The sequence below is a fragment of the Fringilla coelebs genome (genome assembly GCF_963513975.1).
Source record: "Fringilla coelebs genome assembly, chromosome: 5".
Taxonomy (NCBI): domain Eukaryota; kingdom Metazoa; phylum Chordata; class Aves; order Passeriformes; family Fringillidae; genus Fringilla; species Fringilla coelebs.
This window is the reverse complement of record NC_140033.1, coordinates 67,843,102-67,863,505: the sequence shown is the minus strand read 5'-3', so window position 1 is coordinate 67,863,505 and position 20,404 is coordinate 67,843,102. Positions and strand designations below refer to the sequence as shown.

General features: G+C 47.5%; 1 protein-coding gene across 1 annotated transcript in view; it reads left to right on the top strand.

The window, feature by feature from the left end:
* Window positions 1-5,295: 5,295 nt before the first annotated feature.
* Window positions 5,296-20,404, top strand: part of CACNA2D4 (calcium voltage-gated channel auxiliary subunit alpha2delta 4) — a gene marked incomplete at both ends in the record, with an annotated part of 120,540 nt that continues 105,431 nt past the window's right edge. The window contains 5 exons of the mRNA XM_084205474.1: window positions 5,296-5,384; window positions 10,055-10,136; window positions 15,122-15,238; window positions 16,718-16,777; window positions 18,360-18,522. Coding sequence (XP_084061600.1) covers window positions 5,296-5,384; window positions 10,055-10,136; window positions 15,122-15,238; window positions 16,718-16,777; window positions 18,360-18,522 — 511 coding nt within the window. The remainder of the gene's footprint in view (window positions 5,385-10,054; window positions 10,137-15,121; window positions 15,239-16,717; window positions 16,778-18,359; window positions 18,523-20,404) is intronic.

The following is a 20,404-nucleotide window of genomic DNA, read 5'->3' as shown; positions in this document are numbered from 1 at the left end:
ACATTTCTACAACAGGTCTTGCCTGAACACTCAGTACCGGCAACAAAAATTTGCAGGAAAGATTCAAAGATTTTCAACCTCTGAAAGATTAAAGAAAAAAAAATCTTTCTGCTCAGACATTTCCATTTATTTATGCCGTGGCAGCAGCTTCCCCAAGGATGAGGCACGAGTGCTGTGCCAGCCCACATATGGAGAGCCCCTGGCCCTCCGCGCTGCGCTGGGGAGAGGCAGCTCAGCTGTGCTGATGCCATCTTCCCTGACAGGCAGATGTTCCATGCCTGGATCCCTACAGAGAGCCCTGCAGAGTGCTGCAGCCCAGCTCCACAGCCACCCTGAGCCACCCCTGCTGCCAGGGAACAGAGAAACCCTCCCTGGTAAACTGACAGTGTGATCAAACACATCAGGGGAGGGCAGGGAAGCGGGGGGCTTTGCTGCTTTGTCCCTGTCGATCATTGCTAAGCCAGAAGAGGGTCCTTGGCACTGGAGGCTCTGCTATCTCCCCCTGCAAGAGCTCAGAGAATTACTGTATTTCCAAAACACCCTACAGCCGTGACCTAATAAATCCTTATCAGGATTTCAGCAAGTAGGTGAACCAGTAACATCAGAGCATAAAGGCAACTATGATCTCTATGAACTCATCTCTGTGCCTTCCCCACCTGCTGACCCTGACAGTGGAACAGATGGAGGAGGGACCCTCCTTTTCTGTAGCCCTGCCAGGCTGGAACAACTTTAATTTGGCCCAAATACCTCTGTCCTGATAACCTTGCAAAATCCTGAATCCTCACTAACACAGTGAGCAGAGAGAAGGAGGGATCTGCAGCGTGTTCCCCGAACAGGGTCATTGCATCATGCCTTTAATACAAAGGATTTGGCAGCATAGATGATGTTGCTAGATGTGCACTGAGTCAAGTGGCTTTGCAGCACAGACTGGCAGAATGACTGCCATCATTTATTCAGGCACCTGATGCACCAAAATTCCTGGGGCTCCCCACAAAGCAAAGCCTCCTCCCCAAGAAAGCTGTTCTAGTGCAGCCAGTTTACCACAAAAGGCTTTAATCTCTTTAAAAATGGGATTTCCCTTTCTCTTAATCAAGTTCCTTCAGGTGGACTTGAAATGTAAAAGATTAAGTTTAACCCTTTGATAGTGGAAGGATAAAGTTCACTTTCCCTCTTGCTGCTTTTGTGGCAGCACACAGGAAAGCTGCATTCTTGTGGGGGAGAAGTGGTCACAGTTCTCCCCAAACAGAGCATCTGCTTTCACTTTTCCTTTTCTTGTTTCTTTTTGAATTCATTCTTCTTTTCCTTGCCATGGCTTCAGAGGTGGTGGCAAGATGCTCCAGTGCGCTTTGTTTCCTCTGCATTCTGCTCTCCCTTGGTGTCTCCCTCTGTGTGCCCTGAATTTCCTACTGCTCAGAACAGTGTCTGATGAGGGTTTAAAATGCTGCTAGCAAAAACAAATTTTTAAAAAAATGCTCATTTCATCTTGGAGTATTTAAACAAGTCTAAATTTAGAGCAGAGCTGTGGGAAAAAAACTAAAGAGGAAAAAAGGCAAAGTAACCAGCTGAAGGCCTTAATTAATATGACACCTATGTGGCTGCTTCTATAAACTGCAGGGAGAGCATGTGGCTTGCAGATGAATGGGTCTGCAGGCAGAAGTGTACAGAGCCCATGGGTGTGATGTAGGCTCTGGGAGGACATGTGTGGTCCAATTGCTCCTGTTTCCCTGAGCTCAGCTGGGATTGAAGAGCTCCTGATGGGACCAAGTGGGTTGGGAGGGCAGCACTCAGCTGGGGACACCTCCCCTACACTGCCCAGCTACAGCACCACCACTCGTGCAGGAGCAGCTCCTTCCCACTCCCATCAAACCCACCTCTCTGCAAACTCAGCTTGCAGAGGTTGCTAAGTCTCCACAGCACTGAAACTGGATGCCAAGAGATCTGCACGAACAGTCAGTAAAACCATGACTGAAAGAGTGATCCCTCCCCTGGCAGCTGCTGGGACAGAGAGATTGGGTTCTGTGGTATTGGCAAACACTGCCTGCCTGCTTTCCACACCACCCCAGGGAATGGTCACACCTGCTCACACAAGGCAGAGGCACCATCCCATGTCTCCTCAACAGGACACCAGCTCAAAGCCAGGGTCACAAGCAGAGTATTTGACCAGGGTAGAAAGGAGATTTTGTGCCCAGATTGCCCTGTCAATAGATAATGAGAGGCACAAGGTTACAATCTCAGATAATTGCATCTGCTGGGAACAAGGGCACACTGTTTATTCCCATCATGGCTTGTTTTACATACACTCTCCTCCTATGTATCCCACTTTGAGACTACACTTCTTAACCAGTCTTTTGGTGATATTTGTTCTTTTCCTGGTCGTTACATTTGCCAGTCTCTTCCCATAACAAGATAATCCAAACTCTGGTTTTAGTCAAACCAGAAATAAATAGAGCAGGTAAATCTCTCCCCTGACTGTGTTTACAGCACAAAATCACACTGTTTTTTTTTTTATAATTGCCTCCTGCTTTTGCAAATGTAACTCTAAATTGCTGCACTTGCTCACCTCGTATCCCTTGCAGCTTTAAGTTCTCACTCCTTGTTATGTATTTGCTTTCATTCTTTCTCACAGATTTCATTTTCTTTTTCCCCAGTCAGCCCCTGCTGTTATCTTCTTCCCTTGCTCCAACTGTGCTCACACACAGTGGAGGCTGAGCTCTGCAGAGGCAACTGGATGCACACTAATCCCATTAAGGCCCCTCCAGGCACCTGGGGTTTTCAGTTTTCAGTGCTATTTTCATTTAATCTTCCAATCTTACTTCCTTGCAATTTTAGATCATTAAGGGGTTAAGTGAGATATATCCAGTAAATGAGATAAATCCAAATAAAGGGATTTGGATCTCCCAGTTCAGCATGCTGCTGTCTCATTGCCTTCTCTACCAATGTTTCAGGGGTTACCAAACACACCCAGACAAGGGCTCTTGCCAGAACCCATCTGGATTAACCTGGGTCCCAGTGTGCTGCAAACAGCACACAGAAGAGATCCTGCAAAAATCACTCATAATACAATTTATATGGCTCCTTGCAAAGTGGAGAAAAAATGTTATCTGAAATGTTGATGGTCCTGCCTTCAGATCTCATTTCAGATTTTATTTTTTTTCCAGTATGTGAATTTTTATCCTCTCTTCCCTCTAGTACTCAAACAGGAAAGCCTGTCACCCTGGATGCCACCCCTCAGTTTTAATCCTGGTAAGCACGGACAAATGAAGCCTTCATTGTCAGTCTTCCTAGCTCCTCTAAGAGCAACTTTCTCCTATTTTCCAGCTGCAGGGGCAGGAGGAGGCAGCACATTTTGGCCACTTGAGAGAGGTGAATTACGTGGGCCCAGATCTGCTCTGCCTGTTGCCTTCCAAAGCTGGCTCGGGCAGCTGCTGTGCAGCCATGTGATGTGCTAAAGGCACTGTCTCTGGAGTGTTTGTTGTGTAGAAATTGATTCTTTTGTAGATTTTAAGGTCAGAAAGAACCATTTTGACTTTCCCATGAAACCCTTTGCGCAGACATAAAAACATAAGAGAAATTTATGCCCTCCAGGCCCACAGCTTCTGCTGGAAGATTATAATTCTCAGTAAGACACTCAGTCTGGAGTAAATATTTTAATAAATGACAAAACCATCCTATCCTGAGGTGAGTTATTCCTGGAATTACTTAATTCCTTACCACAGGCTTTCAGCCTCTTCATCATACAATTTAACCTCTATTCAATGTTTCCTGGTTTTATTCCCTTTTCAGTATTTCCTCTGTCACTTCTATTATCCCATTTAAACTGCATCTGTGCTGTTTTCCTTATAGTTGCCATCTATACTACAGGCCTTTATTTTATTTCCATGCTTTGACAACCAGTTTCCTCCTCCATGTCCTTAGAGAAACCCAACAATCTAGCGTGGCTTCGCATTTTACATTGCATTTTATATTAAACATTTGCATTTTACATTAAACAAGCCATTTGTAAATGTGCAAAAGATGATTGGAAGGTACTGTAATAAATGGCTAAATTCATAGCCATAGAGCCAAGCTGTTCAACAGGTTGAAGCAGTCATTTATTCTCTTTCTGCTGCCATTTCTGTAGTTATTTATAATTCATACTTCTCATGATGATAATGAGCTTCCACAGTGTGTCCCTCATCCGAATGTGCAGTTTGCTTCTTCCTGCCATTCATCAGGCTCAGCAATTGGGCTCCTTTGATTCATTGCTCTCCAGACACAGACCAGGGGATGGCAATCTCAAGTGAATGTTGGCCAAACTGAAAGGTCTGGCTATTAATAAATAATCATTCACATTAGGAGACGATCAGATGAAACTGGCAGAGCCCTTCCTTCCATGTCCCTTTTGCTTCCCACTGCTCATTTCCCCTCCTCTGTCCTGGCCAGAGACCCACAGCTGAGGTTTGGAAGGAGATTGCCTTGGCATTGCCTCGGAGCTGTCCAGGATGCTGCCAAGGCTCTGCCCGGCCTCATCATCCCTGCGCAAACCTCAGCACCGGGCAGGGGCCGGCAGGGACCCGCTGGTACCTTCGGGGCTCCCCCGCCAGTGCCCCCGATCCCCTTTGGACAGCAGATAACGCTGGGACAACCTGCCGGAGGGACCCGCCAGCATCCTGCACGTCGGGGAGGCCCCGCTAGGCAGAGATGGAAGCTCTGGGAAGGCTTTGGGGGATGCGGATGCGACCCCTTTAAAGCAGGCACGGCCTGACCTCCGGCTGGAGAAGCCAAGACCCGTCTTCAGAAATCAGAGTAATCCCGGGTGATTTTATCCCACTCCACTTCCCTAAATCTGCGTTTGCTGCTGCTTGGCGAGGGGATTAAGGGCTGGCAGGGGATTACGTAGCCGCTGCAGCTCCCAGCGCGGAGCTCCCGCCTGGCGCGGCCGCTCCGGGGCCCGGAGCCGATCCCCACCCGTGGGTGCGCACCCCTGGCCGGGGCCCGGAGCCGATCCCCACCCGTGGGTGCTCACCCCTGGCCGGGGCCCGGAGCGGATCCCCACCCCTCGGTGCGCACCGGGCCGCGGCTCCCGCACGGTTCGGTGCCCTGGGCCGGACACCCCCGACGGCGCCCGGCAGCCGCGGCGGCGCTCCCGGGGCAGAGGCGGCCGCGGTGCCCCCGGGCCTCGGCCCCGCACCAACATCGCTCCCAGGCCGGCACCATGGCGGGGGCCGCGGGGGAGCTCCCTCAGGGCAGCAGGAGCGGCGGGGAGCCTCCGCACGCCGCCGGCCGGAGCCCTTGCTGATGGCCAGTGCCTGGAGGATGGGGCCCTGGGCCGTGCCGTGGATGATGCTCTGTCTGCTCTGCCTCCCGCCCTGTGCCAGGGCCCAGACGAAGATCCCGCTGGAGACGTGAGTGTTTCTCTGTGTGCAGGGCACGGACAGGCGGGTGGGAATTGCCTCCCCGGCAGTGGCAGGCGCGGCGGGGACAGGCTGCTCCGGGGACAGGCTGCTCCGGAGGGGCACAGGGCTCCAGGGGCTGGCACTGCCCTACCTTGGCTCCTGGCAGAGGACACAGACATGGGAGCCACCAATTCTGTGTCCAGGTGTAGGCTAGGACGCAATGCCTCTTCCTCCCCACTCCTCAAGCGTAGCAATGATGCTCGTCTCCTTTAGTTAAGTATTTTGACATCTATTAATGCTCTGCTTAGTGCACTGGGCAGCAGAAGGCAAACCAGGTTAAAGACACGTTCATAAAACTGCTGCTGCTGTAACTTGCAGAGATCCCACCATGGAGGCAGGGGAGAGTGGCTCCAGTTTGGCAGCTCCCAGTTGAGCAGAGTGGTTTCACTGCTGGGTTTCTGGATGCCAGGAGCTCCCAGGGGATGCACAGCTCTGGCCAGGTCCTGACTGGGGAAGGTGCACACGGGGTATTTGGGCCATGATACACCTCTTTGTGCAGAGCAAGGTTTGCAGCTCCAGAGCTCTGGTCCCTTGCATTGGTCTGGATCAGAGCTGGCTGAAAAGGGCCTGGGTAATGCACACAGCCGTGTTTATTCACCTGTGAGGCTGTCAGAGGATGTTAGTGAGAGGAGGCTGAAGAGAGGAAAGAGGCCTCAGCACTTCTTGCTGCTGCTGGCCCCACCTCTCTACAAAAGGCCCATCCCAGAGCTCCGGAGCGAAGGAACGAGAAGCTGAGCTGCAATACAAAGCACACCCAGCCGTGGTTTGTGCATGCACTGCACATGCAGGGACTCTTGATGCATCTTGTGGGGTGTGGGTTTGCAGTGCTCCAAGGCCTGTGTGTGTCAGTGTGATGCACTGTCACGGCCGGAAAGCTCCCTGCCAGCAATACAGCCCTGGCAGCCCCCCAGGAGCCCAAGAGCTCTCAGCAGCCCCAGTTTATAAAAACTTCACCTTGTTAAGCTGATTTGGACGAGTTAAATCCTTTAAGGATTAGAAATGTCAGCGCTGCCGTTGGTAAAAGCTGTTGTGGGGCAGCTTGTGGGGTGCTGGGACAGGGTTGTGGGTGCAGGACAGCAGCTTGGTCTGGAGAGGAGACAACACTGCCAGCCAGTTTGAGAGGGAGGCATCTGAAAAATCAACTCAAGACAGCTTAAGCACTTTCCTGCATTTGAGGAAATCGTTTTTATTCAAAAAATGCTGATAAGGCCCTTACAGACAGCCGCCAATCCAGCCCATCTGCCCAGGAGCTGCACTGACATTGTCCAGGAGGGTCTCAGGAAACTTTGCTACCAATTCTATTCTTGCACTATCAAGCCCTTCCCAGCAAAAGTGCTTCTGATTTGGGTTGCACAGAAAGGACACAGGTAACACAAGATAAAATCCAACTTCTGTCAACTTCAAACCAAGCAAATCAACTTTTCATGTCTAGGATAAATACCACATAGGAATACCTTTTGGCATTGAAGCCTGTGGCATTTAGAAGCCAGCCTGTCCTTTCTGCTTTTCTTGCCACAGAATACAAGAGCAGGGATTAGAGGCAGACAATCTCTGACCAAAACCTTTTCTGATGTGTTTCATTATAATGTGATAGCCCTTTACTACTGAAAAAAAGAGATTTACGTCACTTTGCACAATTTGGAACTTATTCCTGTACAAGAATGAAGAATAAACAATAGAAAAAGAGCTTTTCTCCTCTGGTACTAAAACCAGACCAATGGCTGAATTAATCCCTGGTGTTTCAAATCCACTCATGAATTTAACCAAAACACAAAAGTCGCCCTTTTGAAATGAAATTTCAGTGGAGAAATACATTGGCCAGAGGCCCAGAGGGAGTAAGTCAGCAGAAAATGGCTCTGTTTCATGGGTTACACAGGGACATTTTGGGGACACAAAAGAAGAGTCCTTCAAGCAGCAGCTGGGTTCAGTCAGGGTGAAGTGACACAAGGCTCAGTCGGGCTGTGCTGCTCCCCAGGCCGTGTCTGGCTTTGCTGCATCGTGCTTGGATCACTGCCAGCTCATTCCAGAGCTCGCTCCTCTCTAACTCCAGCAGTGCAAAAATCTGCTCAGTCAGTTCCTAGTGGTGCTTCTGGAGTGCAAGTTCAGCACACAAACCACCTCTTCTTCCCCGCTGGACACAGCCCTGCTCGTCTGCCATCCATGGCGTGGGCAGGAGTACTGGTGAGGAGTTGGGCTGGCTTCTTCTTGGGGTAGTGGAAACACTGGGAAATGCTGGTGGGAGAGGCAAAGATCAACCTGGTGTGGCCTCTTTAGGCTGCTCCTGTTGCCTTTGTACACCTGCTCCTGAGCTGGACAGAGCCAGAGACCTTAAAAGAAATTTCTCTGCAACCTGATGAATTTTAGACTAACCTTTTCTCTCGCTTGTTTATGAAAAAAAATTAAGGGAATCTATTCAAGTTCAGCAGGCTGCCCTTAATTTCCCAGTATTCTAAGGTTGCTCATTTCCCTGGCAAATAATTGTCTTTTAAATATGAAAATGCCAGTATATTTCTGCCTCTTCACTTTCCTACTTTGTAATTTCCATGAAATACCACCAGATATTTTTAATGACACAAACTTTAGCTCTGTAACACAGGGATTTGAGACCTTTGAGCCCTCTTGTTCCTCCTTAACTTTCCAACCAGTCCTCCAGAGCTGCCAGCCTCTGCCCCTCTCTTTGTTCCCCCTGTCTTTGTGCCTCGTTCTTCCTCTACTTTGAGACCAGAAGCAATACCAGTCCCTGAGCCAGAGCAGACATCCCAAAATATACAAAAGCCCTTTTTTATTCAAGTTCTGCTGTTACTGGAAGTTTCAAGAAGTTGCTCAACTGCAGCCACTGATCAGAAATTAACACCACAGACTCTTCCACCCTGCTGGGTTCAAGAATGCTGAGGGTTGGAAGGAGCAGGGGCACACTACACATATGACACAAAACAGAGGTGAGGGGAAGGAAATGGGGTAAAAATAAACACCCTTGCTAAAATTACTATCCCTTCATGTTTTTTCTACAGTAAAAGGCGAGGAGACTGGAGAATATTGAATTCAGCACAAAACATCTTGTACATAAAACTTATAAAGCCAGTAGCAGCAGATGGGCATCAATTTAAATGTTGATCCAGAGATCCTCATATCTAAGGGAATGATTAGTCACTACTACAACAAACAGGAAAGCATCCCATGGGATCCCTGTTTCTCGTTTCCTCTTTTATTCCAGGCTTGCTAGAATAACTCTGATATAGCCCAATAAATCCTGGTCTCCTAGAAAATATCTGTATGCTTTTTTCTCTAAGGATGAAATGGTGAGGTAAAAGCTCTGGCTCTCAAAATAAGATGCAGAGCACAATGAAGAAAAAAAATTGACTTAAGCTGGTGCTAGTTCACACTGACTGGTTAAACATGAATGCCTCATTGCCAATTAAGGATTGATTTAAAAAGGCACCCACTCTCTCATGCTTTTTTTATAGCAGTGGAGAGAGGTACAGAGCTGAAGCTTTCTGTTTGCTCCAAATCATCCCCTCTAGCTGCCTATGTGTTCCTGTGTGCAAGAGGGGAGTCTAAGCAGGCTTTCCTAGGTAGAAGTGAGCTGTTGTGATTATTGCACCATTGCTGTGCTGCCTTTACTCCTGAGCTCAGCTCTGTCTTGGTGTGTTGTTTGTGGTGCAATGCACTGGGAAATCAGGCCCTGAGGTTAAAGCCTGCCTGGGACTCAAAGAACTCCCCTGGAAGCTGTAGGTAAGACTTTGCACATCATAAATAAGTGGTGTATTCTGGTAAGTGGAGAAGGCCACTCATTGCATTAAATAAATCTCTCTTAAGTGCATCCTTGTTGAGGGAGCTGCCTAACATTGCTTGAGTAAGTGCTGATAAAGTGCTCTGTCAATTTTGGGAGCCATCTATTTTGATTTGGATGGCTCAGTGTTCAGGCTGCTCCTCAACATCTGAATGTTCTCCATGTGGGATCGCTGCCATCCATTATTTCCAGGATGGCACAGGTTGGGGGTGCTTCACAGTGGCAATGTGCATAATCTGCTGTGGCATTATCAAGCAGCAGCAGCCCCAGTGAGAGCAGGGCATTTGTCTGGCTCATCAGTCTCTGGCCTGCTCTGCTGGAGGAGCTGAATCCAAGGGGTGAATCATGACACCTTCTCTAAGTCTTGACACTTATTTCTCTTCAGCAGATTTGGCACTGGGTGTCTAGCCCTTCACCCTAGGGCCTGTCAGGAAAGACAAATAGGTGTCTGCAGAAAGCAATTTATTTCCCTTTGCTAGCAACAGAAGGAGCTCAGATGCTATCTAAGACCAAATTTCCACATCCAAAGTTAGGTGAGACAAGTTCAAGGCCAGCAGAACTCAGTGTTTCTCCCTGCTCACCAGTCTCCTGGGTGGAATGTCCAAGAGCAGCACTGTCTCCTGCCTTGCTGCTTGTCTGGCTGGAGTCAGGGGACAAAACATTGCCACTGTTAGAGAGTGGCTTAGAGAATTACAGGGGTTTGTACTCACGATGGTGGAGTTTTACCTGTCTGAAGAAAACTCTGCAGACTAACCAGCTGTCTGTTTAACCAGCTCTGCAGATTTGGAATTGTTAACACAGGTTTTCCTTCTTTTGGTGCTTTTTTTAGGGTGAAGTCCTGGGCAGATGCCTTTGGTGGGGAGCTGTACTCCATTGTGACTAAGTATTCAGGCTCTCTCCTGTTGCAGAAGGTAGGCAAAACCTGTGAGGGTTCCCTTTGCTTCGTGTGCCTTCCAAGGTTTCCCCCAGGGTGGAGGAAAGAATAATGTGCTACTGTGCAGCTGTCTTTTGAGCCATGGAGCTCCATATCCCTAAGCCCAGAGTGATGCCCTGTGGCCATTCTCCATGAATGGAGAGGGAGATCCATTCAATGCCTTCCTTGCTTTCATCAGCCATGGCTGAGCACCACCTTAATTGTACCACTTTTTGGTAAAAATACTTTTTAACATCACTCCTCGTGTTTCCCCTCTGATGATCACTTCCTTCTCTCCCATGCTGACCCTTCATTCCTCCTTTCCTGAGTCTCTCTGCTACTCATCAGTCACCTGCTCATTGTCACCCCATCATCCCCCCCTGCATCTCTCCAGCTGACGCTAATTTTTTTTTCTTTTTGGTTTCTCATCTATATTCAGCCAGTTGTTTATCAATTCTTTGCATTTTGCCCTTAAGACTCTGCTTCAGGCAGGTGCCCTGGAAGCCAGGGGGGCAGAGATTTGCTTGTTCAGTCAACAGGCACAATTGCACTGAACTCTCTACCAGCATTCAAGGGTGTAGCTCCAGGGGCTTTAAACAAATGGTCCCTTTTGCAGCTGTGGAGAAGCTCCCTTAGGTCACTGGTGAATGGCTGCTCCTCTTTCAGACCTGGGGATCTCTGCCCTGCCCCTCCCAAGTGCTGCTCTGGTGGCCTGGTGCCTGCTGACTGCATCCAAAGGAATGCACACTCCACTTTGTGGCCTTTGCTCTTTCTCTGATACAAGCCATGAGTTGCCCCTTACACTTTCTAGGTGTCTGACTTCTGTCCTCATACTACCATTGTCAATTATACCCACATCCCAGTGCAGAACACAGGATTTGGGTATCACATTCCTTGCCTCACTGCTAAGCCCTGTTTCCCTGTCCCCAGAGTGCTGCTTTTTGCCTGGAGTAAGGGATCATATCCTGCAGCCCTAACTTTGCTAGGTTTGACCAGGACAAGCTTTCAGCATCCATCACCAGCTCTTCTTGGGAGGAAAGAGTTACCCTGCAACAAAAAGCTGTGAGCCCTGATAAAGGTTGCCCTGATTAGGCCTTGCCCTGACTGTGAGGCAGCTGCAGCAGGATGTGGATGCAAAAGTTGGGCTTTTAGCAGTTGTGATGATGCTTCTGCATTGCCTGTTGTCCCCTGGGGTCCCCAAGCCATAGCTCCCAGAGGCAAAGGGGACAGTGTCTGTGACTTAGAAGGAAAATGTCACTTTGAGCAGGGGTACAGATGAGCTTGATCTAGCCTTGCTCTGTAAACACTCCAGCAAGGAATCACCTCCTAAATTCATGTTGTGATGTGTTCTGCCTTAACTTAACTTAAGGAATTTAAGCAGCTCAAGTTTATCTTTCAACCCCACTTCTTGAGCTTTTTCATCTCCTGTTGTTTCCCTGGGAAATAAGGGAGAAGCAGCCAGCACTCACTTCAGTCCTTCTCTTAGCCTCCTTTTCTTTAGGTAGGAATTCCTCACAATTCATCATCTCAAAGCAGGAATCATCTCAAGAGGGCTCCCACTGTCTTCCTGGCACCTCCAGCACTAAAAGTGGATGCAGACAAATCTCTTACTATTAAAGATCATTTTCATGCACCCTGGCAGATCCCAAATAACTATGCAGATCTCTCATTGGCACAGATTGTGGGCATGTTAGGCCTGGGGAGCCAAACACACCAAAGTCTAGAAATTAAACACATGGATTTACCTGCTCCCCAGGCACCTTCCTCTTTTTTGGGCTATGACCTGTTTTACATCAGATATTTCTCTGCATGCATGGTTGTGCCCAGACCAGCAGAAGGGTGGGGAGCACAGTGCAGAGGTCCAGGTGATTCTTTTCTCAGTGCTTGTCTAACTCAACAGGCATTTTGTCTCTGAGGAAATACAGAAGGTGCTGTCAACTCAGTTTGTATCTTATTTCATGTCTCCCTCGTGTTTAATAGTCTTGCAGTAACCACATTATTGTAGCTGTGAGAGTCATAATTTTTCAGTTACTGAATGCTTTGCATGTAAACCTTGTCTTTAATACTTGGCATGAACTTTCTTTTGTGATTTTCAGTTTGGTTAGTTTTGTTTGGATTTTTTGTTTGCTTCCTCCAGAAGAACCCTAAAATCGTGTTGCAAACTCAGGTAGTTGACTTTCTACTAGGCTGTATCATTCCCAGAGACCTGGTGAGCTGACAGACATCCCTTGAATCCCCAAGGGCAGGCTTTTACCCTGCATCACAGCTTTGCCCTGCTGTTATTAGAAAGCCCAAAAAACATGGCAAAGAACAGACAAATTTGAGAAGTTCAGTCAAGACATTTTCCTGGGTGAAGATGAAAGGAATGTCTTTCACACTCTTAATTTAGTTCCACTAGCAGTGAGTAATGCAGCACTGTGTACTTCAATAGGCTGAATTTTATGGAGGTGGGAACAAGAATATATACTTGGTGACATATCTCTGTTCACAGATAAAACTTAGGATACTGAATTCTGGATATTCTACTTTTAAATCACCACCCCCGTCACGGCAGAAGGGGAATCTTAATGAATTGCTCCTGCTGTTTTAGGGGGAATGCTAAGTGCTAGATGAATAAGAAAAGGTTTTCTGTTAGAGCTGAGCTAACTTTTTGGCCTCTTTTCAAACATCAGATCATTTCAGCCAGTTCTCCTTAGCCTGACTCCTGCTCTGTAACTTAAAATTATCTGATAGCCTGAACCCCAGGCACTGGTTTACAGGATGATCCTGGCCAACTGCATGCACCTGAGCTGATTTTCAGCCATGATGTCTGGTGACAGTGTTGAAATCACAACTCTGTTGCCCACCATTAGAAAATCTTGGATGAATAGTCATCAATAGGCAGGAATACAGGCATGTAGTGGGTTGCTGGTTCATTTGTAGGAAAAAAGTTCAAATAGGATTTGAGCTCAAACCTGGTGTACTCCTTAGCAAACTGGAACTTTTGCAGAAAGGTGGGGTTTTTTTGTGTTGGGGGTTGGGTTTTTTTTCTTTCCATCTCTGGCTGGATTTCAGGGCTGAGTGCATGCCATGAGCAGACTACTTTTGATTTTTCATGATTACTTTTACCCCAGTAACATCTACTTGTGAGTATGTCAAAATCAAATTTTAAAAAGTTAACAGAGAGGGGGGGAAAGCCCTGTTGCTTTTAACTGAGGCTATGCTATAAGGTCACTTTGTGAAGTGCCTGCTTGCCCGTGCTGGTGTGTCCCCCCCTTGGTGAGCTTTCCCAGGATAGATTACCCTGCTCCCCCCAGCAGGGCCTGATTAAAGCCCAGCCTGGCAGAGATCACTTCTCTCCTGGCAGAGCTGTGACACAGAGCTGAAGGGATGGACACCAGCTGGGTGTGTGCTGCAGTCTCTCACCAGCCAGCACCGTGGTCGGTTAGGGGTTGTGGCTGCACATTTCTCTTCTGGCAGTGTCATTACCCCAACCTTCCTGTTCAATCCCTCCTCCTCCTCCTTCCCCTGCCTGTCCCAGCTCCCCAGCAGAGGGATGGGAGGCCTGGCATTTTTAATCCAGTAAAACCCTTGCTGTTAATCATGCCAGACAGAGCGAGCAGCCTCCCTGCCATGCCTGCTGTGGGCTGGATGCTGCTGCTATTTCTGTCTGACCTCCTCAGCCTGCCCCATCCTCGAGGCATTTCTTCCTCTGCCTGTGCCCAGCTGCCCTCCTGCATGGTCAAGGAGCTTCTTGAAAAAAAGGGACTCCACGCGCTCACCCTAAAGACATGCAAAGTCCTTTCCCTGCTGCTTCCCTCTAATTCAGAAGTGTCACTAGAGCCCCTGCCATCTCCTTCCCCTTTTCACCACCTCGTTTTTTTTACCCAGCCCTGGCTGAGATTGCTGCTGTGATGCTAACACAATGTGAGGATGGAGGGGGGCTGTACACACTGCAGACAAAACTGATGATGAGGGACCAGGGAATTGCAGTTGGTTTCCTTTGTGTTTCCAGATTGCTCAGGAGATAAGGCTCTGTCTTTTCTGAAATAAGTTAATTGTCCTGTGTCCTTTCACAGGTTTCATTAATCTTTCTTTCTGGCTATCTCTGTTAGCAGTGGGATTTTTTGGAAAGGAGAAATAAAGACCATCTTAGCCAGTCTTAAAAGAGCAGCTTTAAGGAGGCAGATTATGCTTATAGTTTAGATGTACTCTTGGGTTTTTTTAATTCCTAGGTATATGAAATGTGGTGAGAATAAACTGGTTATCTCTAAAGCTGTCAGATCTAGATCCTCCTCATTACAGCACCTCTGCCTATGGAGGCAGCAGCAAGCAGCCATGCTCATAATTCCTTGGTTTTGGGAATTACCTCTGTGGTGCTCTTGGCCTAAATTATGCTCCTGGGTGCCCACTAAGTGGCATCATACCTGTCTATCACAGGTTTCCTTGGCAGTCTCCCCACTAAGCACTGAGCAGACCCTTCTTGCTGGAGACCTGGCAAGTTCCCTCACAGATGGGGTGGCTCTGGGGCAGGACAGCCCCTGCCAGAACATCTCCCCAGCAGTGCCCCAGAGCACACAAGACATAGGAAGAGCTGCAATGAGAGCACATAGCTCCATTCCCTTGCTCTTCCCTCTGCCTTAAGTGAGCTGGAGGTGTGTGATGTGCATAAAGCTGCTGTGGGTGTCATCACAGTGCATGGTTTGGGTTTTTAAAAGTTGGCCTTCACCTTCTCTCCATATGTTCAGGTGCTTTGCTCCTTTCAACAGCCACAAGCTCACAGTTGGATCAGTTGTTTTTACTTGGTCAGAGTGCTTTGAGTTATGGCCACTGATCTGCACATCCTGAATTATGGGGTGGAAAGGGAGGGAATACAAAGATGGAAAGTGATAAAATCAGAGCACTTGTTTTAAAACAAAGACAATACCCAGCTAGCAATGATAAATTCATCCCTCTCCTTAAGAACCTCCTGCTCAGCAGGATTTTCTTCCTTCCCTTGAGTAGAAGTACAAAGATGTGGAGCCAACCTTGAAAATCAAGGAGGTGGATGGCTTGGAGCTGGTGAAGAAGTTCTCGGAGCAGATGGAGAGCATGCTCCGCAGGAAGGTGGAAGCTGTTGAGGTATGACCACTGCCTCTGGGGCTTAGGGAGGGAATTTGGGTCCTGCCAGCCCTGGAGCAGTAGGCACAGGCCTCTGCCTGCACCAGCAGTGTGTGGGTGCAGGGGTTGTGTGAGGACTTCCCTGCCCAGGCAGGAGCCTGCTGGTGCAGCTGGCTGCTCACACTGAGCTTTAAGCAGACACTGGTGGGAGGATGTGGGCGTTCAGACAAGGGGATGCTGGCTTCTCCCTCTGCTCAAATTAGAAAATAAGACAAAAACAAAGTCTAGGAATAAATATGAGGGAATGAGCACTCTTTTAGGAGACAAGCTGTTTAAAAAGGGGGAGAAGAAAGCCTCTCAAAAGTGAAAAATCCAGTTCATCCTTCCATAATGCACTCTGGCTGCTGAAGACTAGGGGCTTGTTTCAGCTGTGTGTGTGGCTCAAGGGGAATTTCTGCACCTCCTGAGCACAGGCTGCAAGGAAGGTACTTGGATTTCCAGCTGTATACATGGGGAAGTGTGGAGGAGGTGGCAAGGGGTCTGTAGCTGTTGCAGTGTGGGAGATCAGAGCAGGTAATCGTTCTGGCCCCCCTTGCTTCCTGCATCTAAGGATTTATCATATTCCTGTGTATTTACCTACTATGAAAAGCATATTACTGTAGTCACAGAGCCTTGACTGTTTAAGGCTTCTAATGTGGAAAAGTCATCCAGAAACACATCATTTGAATCTCCAAGTGAAATGTGGGCATATTTAGTCCCAGAGCTTTGGCCAATAACATTAAATTCTTAGCCAGACTTCTCCAGTGTTTGGATTGCCTTATCCTTTGTGAAGAAGCAAAATGTAGTTTTGCTGAAACTGTTGCTGATTGTGCAACCTTGAAAACATGTATGTGTTTAGTTGGATCCCTTCCCAGTCTGTACCAATTGAGAATTAGTGCCCTGAAGCATCATACTGGAGAAAACTGGCTGATTTTATTGCCTTCCATAAATGGTAAGAGCTTATAAATGGCCACAGCATCGCCGAGCCCTTTACAAAATCCAGTCATGGTCTTTGTCTCAGCAACAATACCAGACTGAGACTCCCACAAGGCCTTTTCCTTTGATGAGATACTGACATCAAGCTGGGGCTGAAATGCCTTTCCCATGGTTTTTTGGAAGGGTTCATGGAAAATGAAATTAAATCTGTCTGTTGTTTTTCTAAATGGACCTGTTTCTGTTTGCATATGTCCTGTGATATCTAAAATTGCTCTGGGGTTTAGCAAGGACTCTGGAGTAAGTAGGTGTGAATATACTTGGCAATAAATAGCTGCAAATAATGTACCTTCCAAGGTGTAAAATTGTAGCCCAGAATGACAGGTCAGCAGGAGAGGGGGGAAAGAGGGAAGTTTATAACCCCAGACTGGTTGTGGTGAAGGAGGCAATCACTGGTACAGCTGGAAGAACTTCTGGAGGGCTTTGCCCCAGCATCCACTCACCTTCCTTTCTGTGTGCTTGCTTTAGAGGCTGGTGGAAGCAGCAGAAGATGCAGATCTGAACCATGAGTACAACTCCTCGCTGGAGGTGAGTTTATCCTGGTCAGTGACAAACATGGCACACATCCTCAGGGCACAGCCAGGAACCCACCACCCTCAGGTTCCTGGGCAGGTCAGGAATTGCCTTGTCTGCAGGACACTCAGAGACTGCTGCAAGTAAGAGACATCCTTGGCAGATCACAAACCTAGGAACCCCAAAAAGATTTGTCCCTGTGGCTTTGGGAGGGGAAGGATTTGGGAAGACATTGGGCTGCATGATATTATTGGCATTACTTTTACTGCACTGGCCAACACTGTCATTTTGTGATGTTTTAGTGCAAATTAGCTGGCACTTTGTGGGTTACTTGACTGGAAAATAAGCTAAAAATTGAGTGTGAATGAACAATGAGGAGGATGCTGTTACAAATACAGCAAACCATTAATCCAAATGAATTGAGTTTCTCACCATTTTTCTTAACAGCTCCCATCATCTTTTCTGTACCAGACAGACACCCACTCATCAGGACTTCCCTTAAGGTGAAAGTTTGGTGCTGTCCAAGCAATTTGGATAATTGGCTTTCTGTTTGTTGTGGCCAAGCTGTGGGATTATTGCTGGTGAGGGGAGCTGGAATGAAAAGGCTGTGGAAGGAAATTCTCTATCCACAGTACAAGCACAGACAGCTCAGCAGAAGGACAGGGTACCCCTGCAAGTACATGTCTCAATGATGGGAAAGATGAAAACAGTCCTTGAAATCAAGCTAGTTACTAATTTCATCTCACTTTTTATTTTTCCTTTTTTTTTAAAGAGTCCTATTAGCCATGTTAGTTGGGTCAGCTGCATTCACAGTAAGGGGCATGGGTGAGTTGAGGTACATGACACTGTATTTGCACACTCTATTTGCACTCTCTGAGTGCTGCTAGTGCTTGAACACTAATCCTTATGTAACCTCTGGCTCAGATGAAGTCAGCAAAAGCATCTTAAAAAAGCAAAAGCATCTTAAAAACATAGGTTATCCAAGGACAAAGAATGCCCTGGATCTACTAAAGTGACTGTAGATGGCAAATCCCCAGTGACCTTCACGGGTGGGGGAGGGAACACTGCATTGTCTTTGAGCACCTTCTGCTTGAAGGTGCTCAATCCTTTGCTCTCAATGAGTGCCTGCTACTTGGAGTGCCAGAATGAGGGGATAATCCCAGCTGGATGTCCAGCAGTGAACTCAGTAAGGGACAGCTGCAGAGACAGGCTGGCTGAGGTCAGCACTGCTGTGTCCTGTGCTAAACCTGGGAGCCAGACCCTGTAAGACACTTCACCTTTCCAGCTAATCCCCTAAGTACCTCTGAGGGGCCACAGGAGGATGCCACCCTGTCCCTGTGCTCTTCAGTGGCTCTTAAGCATTGCTCTTGGCATTGACAGTGCTTTCAGTCATATGGGCATACGACAACACCAAACTGGCCAGAAACCATCATTTAGGCAGCTTGACACTTCCAGTTGGTAATAGGTTGTTTGTGGCTCATTTTGATCCTCTTTGAAGCTCTGATTCTCCATATGTCCCCTCTTTGTTTAAAAGAGTGCTGGTAGTAGTCTGTCCTATTCTCTTTGTCTTTCTCTTTTCCATTGTCTTCATCAACAGTTTGATTACTACAACTCTCTCCTGATTAATGATAAGGATGAAAATGACAATTATGTGGAGCTTGGGGATGAATTCATTCTGGAGCCAAATGAGCATTTCAATAATCTGCTGGTGAACACAACCTACAGTGATATCCAGCTGCCCACCAATGTCTACAACAAAGGTAATGGCCTCCACCTTCTCACTGCTGGTAGGTTGGTGTGGAAATTATCAGCAGCAATACTGGAAACAAGGATAGGGATAGAAAAATAACTGACAGAGGGGAAAAAATGGCAGGGTTGGAAAGGTGCTGTCCTAAGGGACAGTTGTGTCTGTGCTGTCACTGTGACAGAGCTTAGGTACAATCTACTCTTGGAAAACCTCTCATGTCAGGCAGCCAGTGTATTCTCCAAGAGCTCCTCTACCCAACCAAAGGCAGTGTGAGACAAACTGAGATGAGACTGTATTGGCAATTGTCACTCTGGATGAAGGGTTGGCTCTGTCACGGCCTTTGGTTGTCAGGAATCTCACTGGTGACTGTGTTCACAACTGCTGTTTTTTAGAGATACAATAGAGAGAGTTCTATTTCTCCCATGATTTCCTCCCCCTGGGCAGAGCATCTCCTCATGAGATGATGGAATTTTATCAGCCATGCAGTGACACTTGCTGGCCATGAACAGATCTCCTGGAGGGAGGGTTGGTTGTGGAAGAGCTAAAGAAAACTGCCCAATGAAGAGACGATAACTGCCCCACCTCTGACAGGAATAGAATACCCCTATTTCCAACCTGAGACAGTATGATAAGAGAAGTTTTATTGATGTATAGTTATGCTATTGTGATATGTTGTCCCCACAGTCCCCTTTCCCCCACCCTTGTATTGTTGTCACTGGATCATTTTGGTAGCTGGGGCATTTGGGAGGAGGGCAGGCTCGTTACTACGAGGTGTGGCATGGCAACAATTGGCCTCCAGTCAAGTTGTAGAAAGTGATCTTGTCAGGAAAATTAATCCCCAAAAGGAGACAGAAGAGTCCTTGTACTTTATTTGCATAAAGGGAGAGGCCATGGGATATTCCCCTGGGGTCTCTCAAATGTTTGGAGGACACAGCCTCCTTTTATCCCAGTTTCCCAACTGCATTTCCCTTCTCTCTGTCCCCATTGGCTGAGGTACTTGAGAGGTACAGACTTCCTGATATGCCTGATGCCAAAGGTTTCCCTCTGATGTATAACCCTTCCTTTTAATTTTTAATTCCTTTGGAATTCAGGGTCTTTCCCCATTGTTTCTTTCATGTTTCAATATCCAGTTTCATTGATCAGCAAACCTACAGTTTATTTGTAAATGCAAATAGCTTTTTCCATTCATCAGTGGAATCTTTCCCATTGTTTCTTTTATCTCTCAGTGCTGGTTTTATCTACCAGCAGACCCACAGTTTGTTTGTAAAGACAAATCCATCATTCCTCTCAATCCCCACCAATGGATGGCAAGGAAGAGTTTACTGATGGACTTTGGTAGGGGCCAGGGTTACCTAGTGCAACACCAAAGGTATAAAAGGTGGAGGAGCCATTTTGTGGGTGAGCATGTGGTGGTCCATGCTCCCAGTGCTGTCAGTTTTTCCTTATTCATTCTTCAAAGGTTTAATAAACCTTTGAAATGTTAAAAGTGAGAGTTGTTTCTCACCATTCTGAGGAGATGGGGGCATGGTAGGACAGCCCAGGCTTTGTCAAGAGAAGAAAAGGAAGAGAACAAAGAAGAAAAGAAAGATTCAGTGAGGAAAAGAAGAGAGAGTGCAACTGTGTAAATCCTAGGGCTCCTCTGTCTTAGGTAATTACACCCAACATAAATTTAGACAGTCCTTGTAGAAAGGCTGTCAGTGATGCATCAGCCTACTGCTTCTCAAGAGTCATACGTCCCCTGTCAGGCAGCAGTTAAACACTGCCTGCAGGCTGTGCCAGCTGTGCTCAGCACTGTGATGGCCTCCCTGGGCCTCTGAGAGCATTATTCCAACCAGATGTAGGGCTCAAGGGCAGACAGGAGAAAGGGGGTTAATTTGACTAAGCTGAGATCACCT